Source organism: Ranitomeya imitator, chromosome 7 (genome assembly GCF_032444005.1).
Source record: "Ranitomeya imitator isolate aRanImi1 chromosome 7, aRanImi1.pri, whole genome shotgun sequence".
Classification (NCBI taxonomy): domain Eukaryota; kingdom Metazoa; phylum Chordata; class Amphibia; order Anura; family Dendrobatidae; genus Ranitomeya; species Ranitomeya imitator.
In genome coordinates this window covers 216,220,198-216,235,705 of record NC_091288.1, presented here as the reverse complement: position 1 = coordinate 216,235,705, position 15,508 = coordinate 216,220,198, and the positions used below count along the sequence as shown (strand labels likewise).

Genomic DNA, 15,508 nt, shown 5'->3' with positions numbered 1-15,508 from the left:
ACAAATATCTCGCTGAGGATCTGTTTATACCAAGGAAGGTGACGGGCACAAGGGGGCATTCTTTGCGTCTGGAGGAGAGAAGGTTTTTCCACCAACATAGAAGAGGATTCTTTACTGTTAGGGCAGTGAGAATCTGGAATTGCTTGCCTGAGGAGGTGGTGATGGCGAACTCAGTCGAGGGGTTCAAGAGAGGCCTGGATGTCTTCCTGGAGCAGAACAATATTGTATCATACAATTATTAGGTTCTGTAGAAGGACGTAGATCTGGGGATTTATTATGATGGAATATAGGCTGAACTGGATGGACAAATGTCTTTTTTCGGCCTTACTAACTATGTTACTATGTTACTATCTAGGGCAGAATCGAGAGTTACCCCGAGGCAGCGGATTTCAGGTGCGAGAGAGAGTGTGATGCTGTTTACTATAATATTTCAGCTGGATGTGCGTCCAAGGATGCCAGTCACAAGCGGCACATGGTACTGACATCATGCATCACCCATAGCGGATATTCCGAAGTCTGTTGTAGATCTCTGCACCAGCTGTAGAAGAGCACGCCGCACATTTTAGGAGTGGGGAAAGGTGAATAGAATTGTGCTTTGTTTTGTGTGTTAGAGATGAGCGGCAGAATGGGATTAGGAGTGGGGACATTATACCAGGAATGGGGACATTATTCGGGTAGGGGCCCAGGATCAGGGACATTATTAATGGTAGTGGCCCAGGATGGAGACATTACATCAGGAGGTGGAACAGGATGGAGGACATTATTACTGAAAGGGGCTTAGTATTGACTACATTATACCAGGAAGGGACCCAAAATGGTGGACATTATTACTGGAAGGGCCCAGAATGGGGACATTATACCAGGAAAGGGTCAGGATGTTGGGCATTATTATAGGAAGGGGATGTGGATGGAGGACATTACACCAGGAAGTTGCCCAGTATGTTGGACATTATAACTGGAAGGGGCCATGATGTGGGACATTAAGTGACCAAGGATGGGGGGCATTATTACTAGAAGGGACACATGATGGGGACATTATTACCAAAAGGGGCCCAGGATGAAACATATTATACCCAGAAAAGACTCAGGATAGGTGACATTAGTACAGAATGACAGGATGCAGGACATTATTACATTATTGGGTGGGGATATTCAGCGCCCCAGAGTCCTGGTTGTTGCAGTACTGCTGCTCCGCCACTAAGGGGAGTGATGGTACGTCTGATTGCACAAAAGGAGTTCACCTGACCAGGCATCAGTCACACATTACACTTCACACTCCAGCCGCCAGGGGGAGCAAAGGTGCTATGTATTAGGCCACTCCTCACACTCTGGTAAAAACTGGGGGTTGGATAAGAAGTTAGAGAGAAGCTGACTGGGTTTTGCCCGGGCAACATCTAGTGAGAGTGGAGCGTTGCTTGGGAAGATTCAGGGGGGTCCCTGTCAGGGGTGGGATCCTGACAGTGGCCTAGCGAACAGGACAGATTGTTACGGAGCTGCGCCTGCACTTCATTGCGGCGGCATCTTAAAGGACATGAAGCAAGGTATATTGTGGAGAAGTGAGAAACGAGATCGCAGCACAAAGGAGAAAGAACCAGATGGAGTCGTGCCCCTAAGATCGTGGCAACATCCTTCTGAGGCGCGTAGCCGGTGGCCGGAACGCCGAGGAAGTATTAGGCTCTACGCATTACTTCAAACCAACGGCAGGACAGTTAACTTAAGGTTGGCTGTCTTACCTAAATCACCTAAGCAGACAACGGAGGCAATTGTGGGAGAGGGGCGTCTCTAGGGTCCCAGAATAACTCCAGGCCTACCCCGTTATACGGGTGCTTCCTATCCATATCATCTGGGGGACGGAGAGAAAGAACATCAGAAACAGAGACAATATTTGTGAGGACTGTCCCGTGGTGCTCAGCAGGGAGGTACTACAACACACAGGCGCTAGTGGTAGGCACTGATTTCCACCTGCAAAGGAACTCTAGATGCGCCTTCGGACCGGACGGTCTCAGACAGCCCTGTTAGCAGTGCTCTGGATTGCGGATCCCTAAGTCTTCAGTAAAGAGGTAAAGAGACTGCAACCCTGTGTCCTCGTTATTCATCGAGCCTTGCACCACCACCCATCACTTTTAATTAGACGCCCCTTAGCAGGGTCACGGACCGGGGTCTAGCCACCGTGACATCGCCAGAACCGCAGGAAGAGAGACCCGGTACCGAGTACTCCGCGGCCCTGTGTCTGGAGGCGCTCCAGATACATATGTTTTTGAACAACTTAGAATGTTACATGGACCCAAAATGAAGGTAGGGGCCCTGGTCAAAATTTTGCACTCGGGCCCATTAGATTCTTGTTATACCACTGCTGAGAAATAACCACATTGTCCGGGATAGTGCATTCAAGAGAACTGGAGACAACATGTTAGGTTTAGATTATGGAGGATGTTAGTCTTAGGTCAAAAGCAAAACAGAGAGCAAAGGTAGAGTGGTAAAAGAGATTCGGGAGGCGATGTAGGGTGGTACAGAACTGTGGAGAGCTTTTTTGGTGAGAGTGAGGGAGTTGCAACGATGTGGCAGACATTCAACAGACCACGGCACACATTATCTCCAATAGAAATGGCGACAGCTCCCTGCACTGCAATCCGTCACATGTGTTGGGTGGAGAATCATAAAAAAATATTATAGTAGATTGTTAAAAAGAAAAAGTAAAAATGAAGCTTCCTTTAGCTTGTGTTAAAAAAGACACAAGAACTCTGACTGAGCTTCATAAGAGATTGTTATTTTTACTATGGACATGCTTCAATATGGAAATATTATATGACATAGAATAATATTTACTTTACTCGCTTATATAGAACCATTAACCCGTTAACACCAAATGACAAGCAGTGTCCATCATAGGGTGCCTCCCCCTATTTGGAGTCAAGGCTTAAAATGTCTTCGGAATGGGGGATACCATTACTGGGTGGTCCATCATCACTGTTTTAGTTCTTTACATTGGCTGCAATATTTTTACCTTCAAAATGAATGGAAACCCCGATATAACCCAAAACAATATCCCTAGTGCCTGTGTTACGAAACACTAATATTTACAGTCTTTGTATTAAGGTGAAAGAGAACGGAATATGTCATTAATTTGTGTATGTATAATGGACTTTATCTGTTATTGTCCACAGTGTCGTCACTAGAGCTGACCGGACCATCCACAAATGCTGCCAGGCTGGGATCTGACACTTGGGTTCCTTGTTTGTTCACAGTGGACAATCCTCCTGTAGATCTCAATCATCTCACAATATTCTGGTACTTTCTAGATAAGGAAATCCTGAGCTATAACAAAACTGTGAGGACAAATTCTTCTAGATATTCCCTGAGCACAGAAGAATTAGTAACCGGGGCAGCTAATCTGACTATTTCTAATATAAGAATATCTGATGGTGGAAGATACAAGTGCTCAGTGATCTATAACTCGGAGAGGAGGGAGAAGAGGCTCTGGTTGGACGTTGGAGGTGAGTCCGCAATAACAGAGTTGAATCAGAAATAACTAACTGTACTCACCCAGTTAAGTATGACTGTTTTGTTCTCATATAAAACATCAAAAGGGTATCATTAAACTTTTGCACCCTTCTAATATCTTAGGCTCATGGTGCTTTACCCGACATGGTCCCTCCTGGAGTATTTGTTTTTCTTTCTCTTTTTTATTTCCCTTGGTTAATTTTTCTCCAGGGGTTACTCTTCCAAGTAATCTGCTGGCAACCTGTATTTTCTGCTTGCTCCTTGTATGGCGTCCTTTATTCATTTCCTGACAGGGTGGAAGGTCCTGCTGTTGGGGTGAGCTCCTAGACCTATAGTCTCATGCTTGCCTACAGTACTTTTCTTTTTGTTGGCCTTAATTCACAACCTCCACATAGGGGTTGCCATGCAATGTCCAACTCTTTCAGGCCACAGCTTCTCTCATGGCTAATGTAAGCATACCTCTTTTTTAGTTCCAAATCCTGCTAGGCCAGATCCCTCTCCTGATGCTTCTTCATGCTCAGGTGGTCTCAGGGGCTTCCTTTGACCAATAAATGTCTTTTCAAGCTATTAGCACTGGGAGTCATTTTTTACCTTCTTTCTATTGAGCTCCTGTCTCTCATTGCTCTCTCATCTGCATCATCTAATCCCGTCCTAGTTTTTTTGCATTCCACAAGTCTCAAGCCTGAATATCCAGCGTCTTCCCTGCCTCCACCATCATTGAGGGACCTAGTCCTGAGGTTATACGGCTCCATACCTCCTGCGTACCAGTAGGTGCTCTTCTAAACTAATTTTTGCTTCTTTCCATAGACAAAATATTTTTGCTGGGGAAATCCACCCTCCAGAACCTCCACAATGCAGTCATCACTTATTTAGTGTGATCACAATTTGACAAATGATTGCTATGCGTTCAGCCAGGATCCTTATGTGTACAGTGCCTTAACCCTCCCATCTGCCCAAAGTAACATGGATTCCCCTCAGAATTTCACCCAATTGGTGAAATCTTTGACCCAGGCTATAAGTTCCCAATCAGTAGAGTTTCTGGAGTGTTCGCGGCCCATCTCACCTAAATGTGTTCTTCAGCCACTTTTGACATGTTGCTTGAACAGGCTTCCTGTCCTAACTGCAGACTTTCTCTCACAAGAGACAAAAGGTCTCTTCTCATCGATCTGCTTCACATTTCAGGAATATTCTCCAGACAGATCTATTGCAGACAAGATCGTTTCTCCTACTAACAAGTCAAAATACTTGGGTAACACCTCAGACTTAATCTCAAGCAGGATTTTGATCTAGGAGGACCTTATTCGGACAGTGGGGGACACACTCACTTTCAGACCAGAATCCATTTCCGACCAGAATCATTACATCTCCAAACTCTTGGATCGAGGAGTAGTGCTTGCCCATCATACCACTCAGGGTCTTTAGACACTGGAGAAATTCTGGGTCCATGTCAGCCTTATGGAATAGTCCTTCATTTTTCTACAACTGCCCAAACTGTGTGCAGACAAATCAAAGATGGTGGACTACTTGAAACATGTGTACGGTATCAGGAGCACCTCACCATGAGGCATGTGCTAATTAGAAAGGCTAAAGTCTCTTTCTAAATGAATACATTGGGGAATACTCAGCTCTCAGGGTGTTTTTTTTGTGTACTCCTTTCAGTTTTTTGCTCTGGACCCATCAGGCAGAGCCAACAGTTTTTTCACCTACCGTCTTATACCCACAGTTCTAATTCCACCAATCTATTCTGCTGTGTACAAAGATAAGGAACATATATAAACGTAAAGGAATTCAAGAAGACTAGCTTGCCTATGCAATAAAAACTGTATTGGAGCCTGAAAAGACACTTGTAGGACCTGGCAAGAAGCATGAACAAGGCCCAGATGGTGCTGACTTGTAGCTATGAGTTACTGTCTGCACTGAAGAACCAGCTCGGATTTTGATAGAGGACGGTGGAGGCAGATGGTAGAAGGTAGATGTGGACTGTCGGGTTGAAAATTTTGCCCAAGATTTTTGTTACACTTGTAGCAGATTATGAAAGAAAAACCCCAGCGCCATCTTTTCTATCATCCATCCAACATTCGGACTTGATTCTTCATATACAGTCACATATGTTGATACTTTAATGATGTTTTATTCTTGCGTTTTTCAGTTCCTCCACAGGTGACAATCACAGATAAAACAGTTGTAGTGAACGAGGAGAGTGTCCTGCGCTGCTCCGCCACTGGATTCTTCCCCATAGACATTGAGGTTAAATGGTTCAAGGGCTCAGAGAGGCTGAGCGATGTAATTGTGGATCAACCTCAGAAGAACCCGGACAGAACCTACAGTGTGAACAGCACCGTGACCATCACACCCACTGAGGAGGACCGAGAGCAGAACTTCTCATGTAGGGTCCGACATTTTCATCTTACTGATCCTCGCCAAGTACACTTCCAGCTAATATATGAGGGTAAGCTACTATTACTATCTCTTTCTCCACATATCAATATCGGGTGTTTTATTGACCTTTTATTTTGTGTTTTTAGCCACTATTTATTAACAATGGTTTTCAGAATTATTTCTTCCAAACTACGATTTTTAATGTTATTTCTGTTAAAAAATTATCACTTCTATGTCTTAGTTATAAACTACATTTCCACAAGACTTGCCATGAAGGATTGATGGGTAGGGCTCTTACCCATGGAACCATTAGGGGAGAAATAAGAAAGGGAAAAGGATCCGCGTCACTCATGCTCAGATTAAATTTGTCTAGAAGTACAATGGATTCCATGGCCGCTCCTCATGGCTGTTATTAATCTGTCAATATGGGGTAAAAGTTTCCACTTAAATGTCTAAAGTTGGAATTAATTCTAGTTTCAGCTTTAGTTAATCTTGGATCTCTATCCCAGTTATGTTATTCTAACCCACCCTACAGATTGAGGATTATCTCAGAATTGCCCACAGTAGGTCTAATTTTAAAAAAGATCTGTCATAGGTTAATAGCGGCCAGATTTTGTTTTTGCTCTTATTTCATTTCCGTTGCTTCCCGGAGGAACCCAATTTTTGATTTTTAGTAAATCTACCATTCGGTTCCAGAGATATGGGCCTTTTTTTTTTTAGGCACTGATTTTTATAGGCCACATTGTGATGATGCAGAACAGCCAAAAGACACGCCCCTGAGGGACAGTATGGCGGATTTATAAGGAACAAACAATAGAAATGGAATACACAGGGGAGTAGCAAAAATAAAATATGTGAAAACTGTCCACTTCTGCCCTGGTCATTTGATATTATTTTGATAAACTCAAATTTTAACAAGAAGGTATAAAAATAAATGGGAGCTCTGTCTCCACTTCTCACTGAGTACAAGGTGCGGATATAAGTGATGGATGGGTGTAATGTAATAAGCGTGGGTGGATATGTAATTATACTGGCAAATTCCAGACTTGGAAACAGTAAAACTTTGCAAATTGTAAAGGATAGCTCAGACAACCATCCACTCAGGGATCCAACAGCCTTGACGAGGCAATACACTAGCTAACCAGCTAAATAGGGAACCTGGGCAGCAGATTAATTAGAGCGCTTACTGGGTGGCTAATCAGGAACCTTTGTCCTATTTAAAGGGAGTCTGCAATGTTCAAAAATGCTTTTTACCTTCAGATGTAGAGTAAATCTGCAGATAAACAGAATAAAATTAGCGCCTGACCGTCACACTGAAAGCTACAGGGAGGAAATGAACTTATATCCTCCCAGGAGCTGCTGGCAGGACTTAATGCTATTTACCTGCAGATTAATCCTCTATATGCAGGTAAATAGTGTTTTTGCACTGGACAGTTTTCCTGTAAGATTCCTAGTGATGTAATCTTGTGCCAGTCAGATACATCAAGAGGGACTGGACCTAAAACTAGGGAATATTTCAGTTCTCTCATTATTTGACTGACAAATATTTCGGTACTTTACCCACTTTATAATTTATATACATCTTCATATTAAATATTTCATATTGTTGCATTATGTTTTCGCAATCATGTGTAGCTGGTTTATTTTTTAATTAAAAGTTAAATTTTATTGGGGACTTCTCACCATATAGTGTTCTGTAATGTGAACAGGGATTATATTGGTCTTCAAAGTGTAAATATCAGAGAGGTCCTTAGTTTCTGATAAGGGGTTGGGGCAGAGTCTGACTGTAGAAGCCCACGTCGATCTGATGATCCCATTATAGTCTGTGAAAGCAATTATTATATGTGTGACGTTATCATGGCTGTTTGACCAGAACGTAAAAAAATTGGTAAAGACATTTTGGTCATTAAGAGCAAAACATAATAGCTTTAAAGAGAGGATTACATAAAAGAAATGTACAACAAATATTTACGAAATTACTGTTGGTCATATTGGGTTTTCCCGCCTTTACAATGTAAATGTAGTGACTTATCGATAAAATATGCCATCATATCTGATACTCTGGGGTCCGTCTAACTACCAAGACCTCTAAGACCCTTATTATAATGTGACGGCAGATCCGAACCTTATGTTAACATTAAAAATCCCCTCCATGCTGACTCTGTAGAAACCTCTGCTCTCTATAGTTATTTATTCTTCCATTTCTGCAGACAGAAACTCGGCCGGGATCATTACCGCCTGTTCAGTTCCTGTGGTTATACTGGTAATTATCATCACTGGTGTTCTGTGGTGGAAACTAAAACCGAGGAGAAAAGGTAATGTAGTCAGGATATGATTATTTCCTGTTTAATCTACATGTCCACATTAAACACATGGAAATACATGCTGCAATGTTGTGTTATTTCCCAGTTTGATGTAGTTTTATCATTTTATGCTTTTTTATAGCTATTGGTCCATTCATAGTACGGGACATTGTGGGACCTCCTAAGCTGATTGATGGAGAGGAGGCCGTCCTGTGCTGCACAGTGGATGACGCCCCCGAGGATCTGTGTGTGACCTGGCTGATAAGAAGAGCTGGACAGGAGCAGGAGATCCAGATGTCTCACAGGAGAGAACATTCAGAAGAAGAGGAGAGTTTACTGGATACATCCTATGTGATCAAATCAAAAGTGGTGGGACGTCAGTATTCATCATCACTGAGCTTCATACCCCATATGGAGAGACATAAGGATGTGACCTTCATCTGTAGAGCGGTCTCTGGTCACCATAATGATGAGAAGGCGTTTCACTGCAGGATGATTTATGGTGAGATATGACTTTTATGTACCCTGATACTCATACAGTTATCAGGTTACTATTCTGAGTGCTGTAAGATCTGGATAATGGGCCATTTCGAATATTAAAGGGAACCTGTCACCACTTTTCTGTCCTACGACCTAAAAATATCATTTTATTCAGTGTCAACCGTGCATTTCCTAAATACTTATGCAACCCCCTGACTCCCCTTGTATCACCCATAAAAACCTTTTAGATTTCTCCCGCGATGTATACTAATAGGGTTCACTCACTGCACCCCTCTCCTCCCCTGCTGCACGCAGTCCTTGATGTGGATGACGCAGATCGCTGTGAGATATCGCGCTTGTGCAGTCAAACGGTTTCTCGCGCGTGCTCTCTTCTGCTTTTCGGCTTTGCCCGCAGTTGGGCAAAGCATACTGCACACGTGCGAGAAACCATTTGACTGCATGGGCTCGATATCTCACAATTTCTACTGACTGTGGCAATACCCCATATGTGGCTGTACAGTACTGCTTAGTCATATGGAAAGACTCGGGAGGGACAGAGCGCTATTTGCCTCCTGGAGTGCAAATTTTCCTAGAACAGTTTGCAGACTCCATATACAGATCCCCTAATTGCTAGAAGAGCAGAATCCCCCCGCTCAAGGGACCCCATTTTGGAAATTATACCCCTTGGAGAAATTATCTACAGATGTAGTGACGATTTTGACTCCATGGGTATTTTCCAGAAACAAGAAGCAATGAATGTTGCCGGGTGAAAATTGCAAACTGCCGTTGTAGTGACCAGTACGTTGTAGTGACCAGTACGTTGTAGTGACCAGTACATTATGCCCAGCCCGTGCTTGTGGAGACATGCACCCGTAAGTTAGGCAAGCTCTCGCAGCTTCAGAAATGCCAAACGTGGACGCAATATCTGGATTAGGCACACTGTGGGGCATTTGGATTTGGGAGCGCAGAATTTGATGAATTTCTTTTGCCGGGTGAGGAGCCATTTCACTTTTCCAGAGCCTTTGTGCTACCAGTAACGTGGAAACTCCCTATATTTCCGCTAACAGATACCACACCTGAGTGAGGACTTGCTTTTTTAGTGGATTGAGTTGAAGCTTTTAATGGGAACTTTTTCCACAACGTTTTTTTGAAACAAAAGTCCAGACTATAATTTTGACTCTTCAGGTGGTGTATTTCATAGACCTTCAGTTGTGACTTTCTCCTTAAATAAAAAAATGATTTCTATAAAGAGAAAATGAGACTAAAAATGCCCAATTTATAGATATTGCTAAATACAATTTCTATTTAGGGAATACTTATTAATAAGAATATCAAAAGGGAAAGAAACAAATCATTAAAAATATCTGTGACCATCATAATTCCACTCTTCTGCCACAAAGCTGAACTAAGATAAGGAATATGAAATTGCAACTGTTATGGCTGGCAATCAGGCAACACAGCGTGCAGTAATCAGCGCACATACAGAGATCTGGCAATAACCAAAAACAATAGGACGAGCTCTGAGACGTGGAATCTCTGTAGACTGCAGTACCTGATCTATCCTCACACAACTATAAGCAGCAGTGGATTGCGCCTAACAACTACCTATGCAACTCGGCACTGCCTGAGGAGCTGACTAGCCTGAAGATAGAAATACAAGCCTGACTTACCTCAGAGAAAAACCCCAAAGGAATAGGCAGCCCCCCACATATAATGACTGTTAGCAAGATGAAAAGACAAACGTAGGAATGAAATAGATTCAGCAAAGTGAGGCCCGATATTCTAGACAGAGCGAGGATAGCAAAGAGAACTATGCAGTCTACAAAAAACCCTAAAACGAAAACCACGCAAAGGGGCAAAAAGACCCACCGTGCCGAACTAACAGCACGGCGGTGCACCCCTCTGCTTCTCAGAGCTTCCAGCAAAAGACAATAGCAAGCTGGACAGAAAAAAACAGAAAACAAACTAGAAGCACTTATCTAGCAGAGCAGCAGGCCCAAGGAAAGATGCAGTAGCTCAGATCCAACACTGGAACATTGACAAGGAGCAAGGAAGACAGACTCAGGTGGAGCTAAATAGCAAGGCAGCCAACGAGCTCACCAAAACACCTGAGGGAGGAAGCCCAGAGACTGCAATACCACTTGTGACCACAGAAGTGAACTCAGCCACAGAATTCACAACAGTACCCCCCCCTTGAGGAGGGGTCACCGAACCCTCACCAGAACCCCCAGGCCGACCAGGATGAGCCACATGAAAGGCACGAACAAGATCTGGGGCATGGACATCAGAGGCAAAAACCCAGGAATTATCTTCCTGAGCATAACCCTTCCATTTGACCAGATACTGGAGTTTCCGTCTAGAGACACGAGAATCCAAAATCTTCTCCACAATATACTCCAATTCCCCCTCCACCAAAACAGGGGCAGGAGGCTCCACAGATGGAACCATAGGTGCCACGTATCTCCTCAACAACGACCTATGGAATACATTATGTATGGAAAAGGAGTCTGGGAGGGTCAGACGAAAAGACACCGGATTGAGAATCTCAGAAATCCTATACGGACCAATAAAACGAGGTTTAAATTTAGGAGAGGAAACCTTCATAGGAATATGACGAGAAGATAACCAAACCAAATCCCCAACACGAAGTCGGGGTCCCACACGGCGTCTGCGATTAGCGAAAAGCTGAGCCTTATCCTGGGACAAGGTCAAATTGTCCACTACCTGAGTCCAGATCTGCTGCAACCTGTCCACCACAGAATCCACACCAGGACAGTCCGAAGACTCAACCTGTCCTGAAGAGAAACGAGGATGGAACCCAGAATTGCAGAAAAATGGAGAGACCAAGGTAGCCGAGCTGGCCCGATTATTAAGGGCGAACTCAGCCAACGGCAAAAATGACACCCAATCATCCTGGTCAGCGGAAACAAAACATCTCAGATATGTTTCCAAGGTCTGATTGGTTCGTTCGGTCTGGCCATTAGTCTGAGGATGGAAGGCCGAGGAGAAAGATAGGTCAATGCCCATCCTACCACAAAAGGCTCGCCAGAACCTCGAGACAAACTGGGAACCTCTGTCAGAAACAATATTCTCAGGAATGCCATGTAAACGAACCACATGCTGGAAGAACAAAGGCACCAAATCAGAGGAGGAAGGCAATTTAACCAAGGGCACCAGATGGACCATTTTAGAAAAGCGATCACAGACCACCCAAATGACCGACATCTTTTGAGAAACGGGAAGGTCAGAAATGAAATCCATCGAAATATGTGTCCAAGGCCTCTTCGGGACCGGCAAGGGCAAAAGCAACCCACTGGCACGTGAACAGCAGGGCTTAGCCCTAGCACAAATTCCACAGGACTGCACAAAAGCACGCACATCCCGTGACAGAGATGGCCACCAGAAGGATCTAGCAACCAACTCCCTGGTACCAAAGATTCCTGGATGACCGGCCAGCACCGAACAATGAAGTTCAGAGATAACTTTACTAGTCCACCTATCAGGGACGAACAGTTTCTCGGCCGGACAACGATCAGGTTTATTAGCCTGAAATTTCTGCAACACTCTCCGCAAATCAGGGGAGATGGCAGACACAATGACTCCTTCCTTGAGGATACTCGCCGGCTCAGATAACCCCGGAGAGTCGGGCACAAAACTCCTAGACAGAGCATCCGCCTTCACATTTTTAGAGCCCGGAAGGTATGAAATCACAAAATCAAAACGAGCAAAAAATAACGACCAACGGGCCTGTCTAGGATTCAAGCGCTTGGCAGACTCGAGATAAGTCAAGTTCTTATGATCAGTCAATACCACCACGCGATGCTTAGCACCCTCAAGCCAATGACGCCACTCCTCGAATGCCCACTTCATGGCCAGCAACTCTCAGTTGCCCACATCATAATTACGCTCAGCAGCAGAAAATTTCCTGGAAAAGAAAGCACATGGTTTGAACACTGAGCAACCAGAACCTCTCTGTGACAAAACCGCCCCTGCACCAATCTCAGAAGCATCAACCTCGACCTGGAACGGAAGAGAAACATCAGGTTGACACAACACAGGGGCACAGCAAAAACGACGCTTCAACTCCTGAAAAGCCTCCACGGCAGCAGAAGACCAATTAACCAAATCAGCACCCTTCTTGGTCAAATCGGTCAATGGTCTGGCAATGCTAGAAAAATTACAGATGAAGCGACGATAAAAATTAGCAAAGCCCAGGAATTTCTGCAGACTTTTTAGAGATGTCGGCTGAGTCCAATCCTGGATGGCCTGAACCTTAACCGGATCCATCTCGATAGTAGAAGGGGAAAAGATGAACCCCAAAAATGAAACTTTCTGCACACCGAAGAGACACTTTGATCCCTTCACGAACAAGGAATTAGCACGCAGTACCTGGAAAACCATTCTGACTTGCTTCACATGAGACTCCCAATCATCTGAGAAGATCAAAATGTCATCCAAGTAAACAATCAAGAATTTATCCAGATACTCACGGAAAATGTCATGCATAAAAGACTGAAAAACAGATGGAGCATTGGCAAGTCCGAACGGCATCACCAGATACTCAAAATGACCCTCGGGCGTATTAAATGCTGTTTTCCATTCATCTCCCTGCCTGATTCTCACCAGATTATACGCACCACGAAGATCAATCTTAGTAAACCAACTAGCCCCCTTAATCCGAGCAAACAAGTCAGAAATCAATGGCAAGGGATACTGAAACTTAACAGTGATCTTATTAAGAAGGCGGTAATCAATACACGGTCTTAGCGAACCATCCTTCTTGGCTACAAAAAAGAACCCTGCTCCCAATGGTGACGACGATGGGCGAATATGTCCCTTCTCCAGGGACTCCTTCACATAACTGCGCATAGCGGTGTGTTCAGGTACGGACAAATTAAATAAACGACCCTTAGGGAATTTACTACCAGGAATCAAATCGATAGCACAATCACAATTCCTATGCGGAGGTAGGGCATCAGACTTGGACTCTTCAAATACATCCTGAAAGTCCGACAAGAACTCTGGGATGTCAGAAGGAATGGATGACGAAATAGACAAAAATGGAACATCACCATGTACTCCCTGACAACCCCAGCTGGTTACCGACATAGAGTTCCAATCCAATACTGGATTATGGGTTTGTAGCCATGGCAACCCCAACACGACCACATCATGCAAATTATGCAGTACCAGAAAGCGAATAACTTCCTGATGTGCAGGAGCCATGCACATGGTCAGCTGGGCCCAGTACTGAGGCTTATTCTTGGCCAAAGGTGTAGCATCAATTCCTCTCAACGGAATAGGACACCGCAAAGGCTCCAAGAAAAATCCACAACGTTTAGCATAATCCAAATCCATCAGATTCAGGGCAGCGCCTGAATCCACAAACGCCATGACAGAATACGATGACAAAGAGCACATTAAGGTAATGGACAAAAGGAATTTGGACTGTACAGTACCAATAACGGCAGAGCTATCGAACCGCCTAGTGCGTTTAGGACAATTAGAAATAGCATGAGTAGAATCACCACAATAGAAACACAGTCTGTTCAGACGTCTGTGTTCTTGCCGTTCTACTTTAGTCATAGTCCTGTCGCACTGCATAGGCTCAGGTTTACTCTCAGGCAGTACCGCCAGATGGTGCACAGATTTACGCTCGCGCAAGCGACGACCGATCTGAATGGCCAAGGACATAGACTCATTCAAACCAGCAGGCATAGGAAATCCCACCATTACATCCTTAAGAGCTTCAGAGAGACCCTTTCTGAACAAAGCCGCTAGTGCAGATTCATTCCACAGAGTGAGTACTGACCATTTCCTAAATTTCTGACAATATACTTCTACATCATCCTGACCCTGGCATAAAGCCAGCAGATTTTTCTCAGCCTGATCCACTGAATTAGGCTCATCGTAAAGCAATCCGAGCGCCAGGAAAAATGCATCAACATTACTCAATGCAGAATCTCCTGGTGCAAGAGAAAACGCCCAGTCCTGTGGGTCGCCGCGCAAAAAAGAAATAATAATCAAAACCTGTTGAATAGGATTACCAGAAGAATGAGGTTTCAAGGCCAAAAATAGCTTACAATTATTTCTGAAGCTCAGGAACTTAGTTCTGTCACCAAAAAACAAATCAGGAATCGGAATTCTTGGTTCTAGCATCGATTTCTGATCAATAGTATCTTGAATCTTTTGTACATTTACAACGAGATTATCCATTGAGGAGCACAGAGCCTGAATATCCATGTCCACAGCTGTGTCCTGAAGCACTCTAATGTCTAGGAGAAAAAAAAATGATGTCAGGATTTCTTTTTTCCCTCTATTGGGAATCATTGGTGGGGCTCCTTGTACTGTTATGGCTGGCAATCAGGCAACACAGCGTGCAGTAATCAGCGCACATACAGAGATCTGGCAATAACCAAAAACAATAGGACGAGCTCTGAGACGTGGAATCTCTGTAGACTGCAGTACCTGATCTATCCTCACACAACTATAAGCAGCAGTGGATTGCGCCTAACAACTACCTATGCAACTCGGCACTGCCTGAGGAGCTGACTAGCCTGAAGATAGAAATACAAGCCTGACTTACCTCAGAGAAAAACCCCAAAGGAATAGGCAGCCCCCCACATATAATGACTGTTAGCAAGATGAAAAGACAAACGTAGGAATGAAATAGATTCAGCAAAGTGAGGCCCGATATTCTAGACAGAGCGAGGATAGCAAAGAGAACTATGCAGTCTACAAAAAACCCTAAAACGAAAACCACGCAAAGGGGCAAAAAGACCCACCGTGCCGAACTAACAGCACGGCGGTGCACCCCTCTGCTTCTCAGAGCTTCCAGCAAAAGA

The 15,508-nt window shown here is 44.1% G+C and overlaps 1 protein-coding gene across 1 annotated transcript in view; it reads left to right on the top strand.

The window, feature by feature from the left end:
• Positions 1-15,508, top strand: part of LOC138645508 (uncharacterized) — a 58,684-nt gene that overhangs the window by 29,584 nt on the left and 13,592 nt on the right. Inside the window, exons 2-5 of the mRNA XM_069734898.1 lie at positions 3,165-3,494; positions 5,651-5,950; positions 8,091-8,195; positions 8,326-8,685. Of these exons, the coding sequence (XP_069590999.1) occupies positions 3,165-3,494; positions 5,651-5,950; positions 8,091-8,195; positions 8,326-8,685 (1,095 nt within the window). The remainder of the gene's footprint in view (positions 1-3,164; positions 3,495-5,650; positions 5,951-8,090; positions 8,196-8,325; positions 8,686-15,508) is intronic.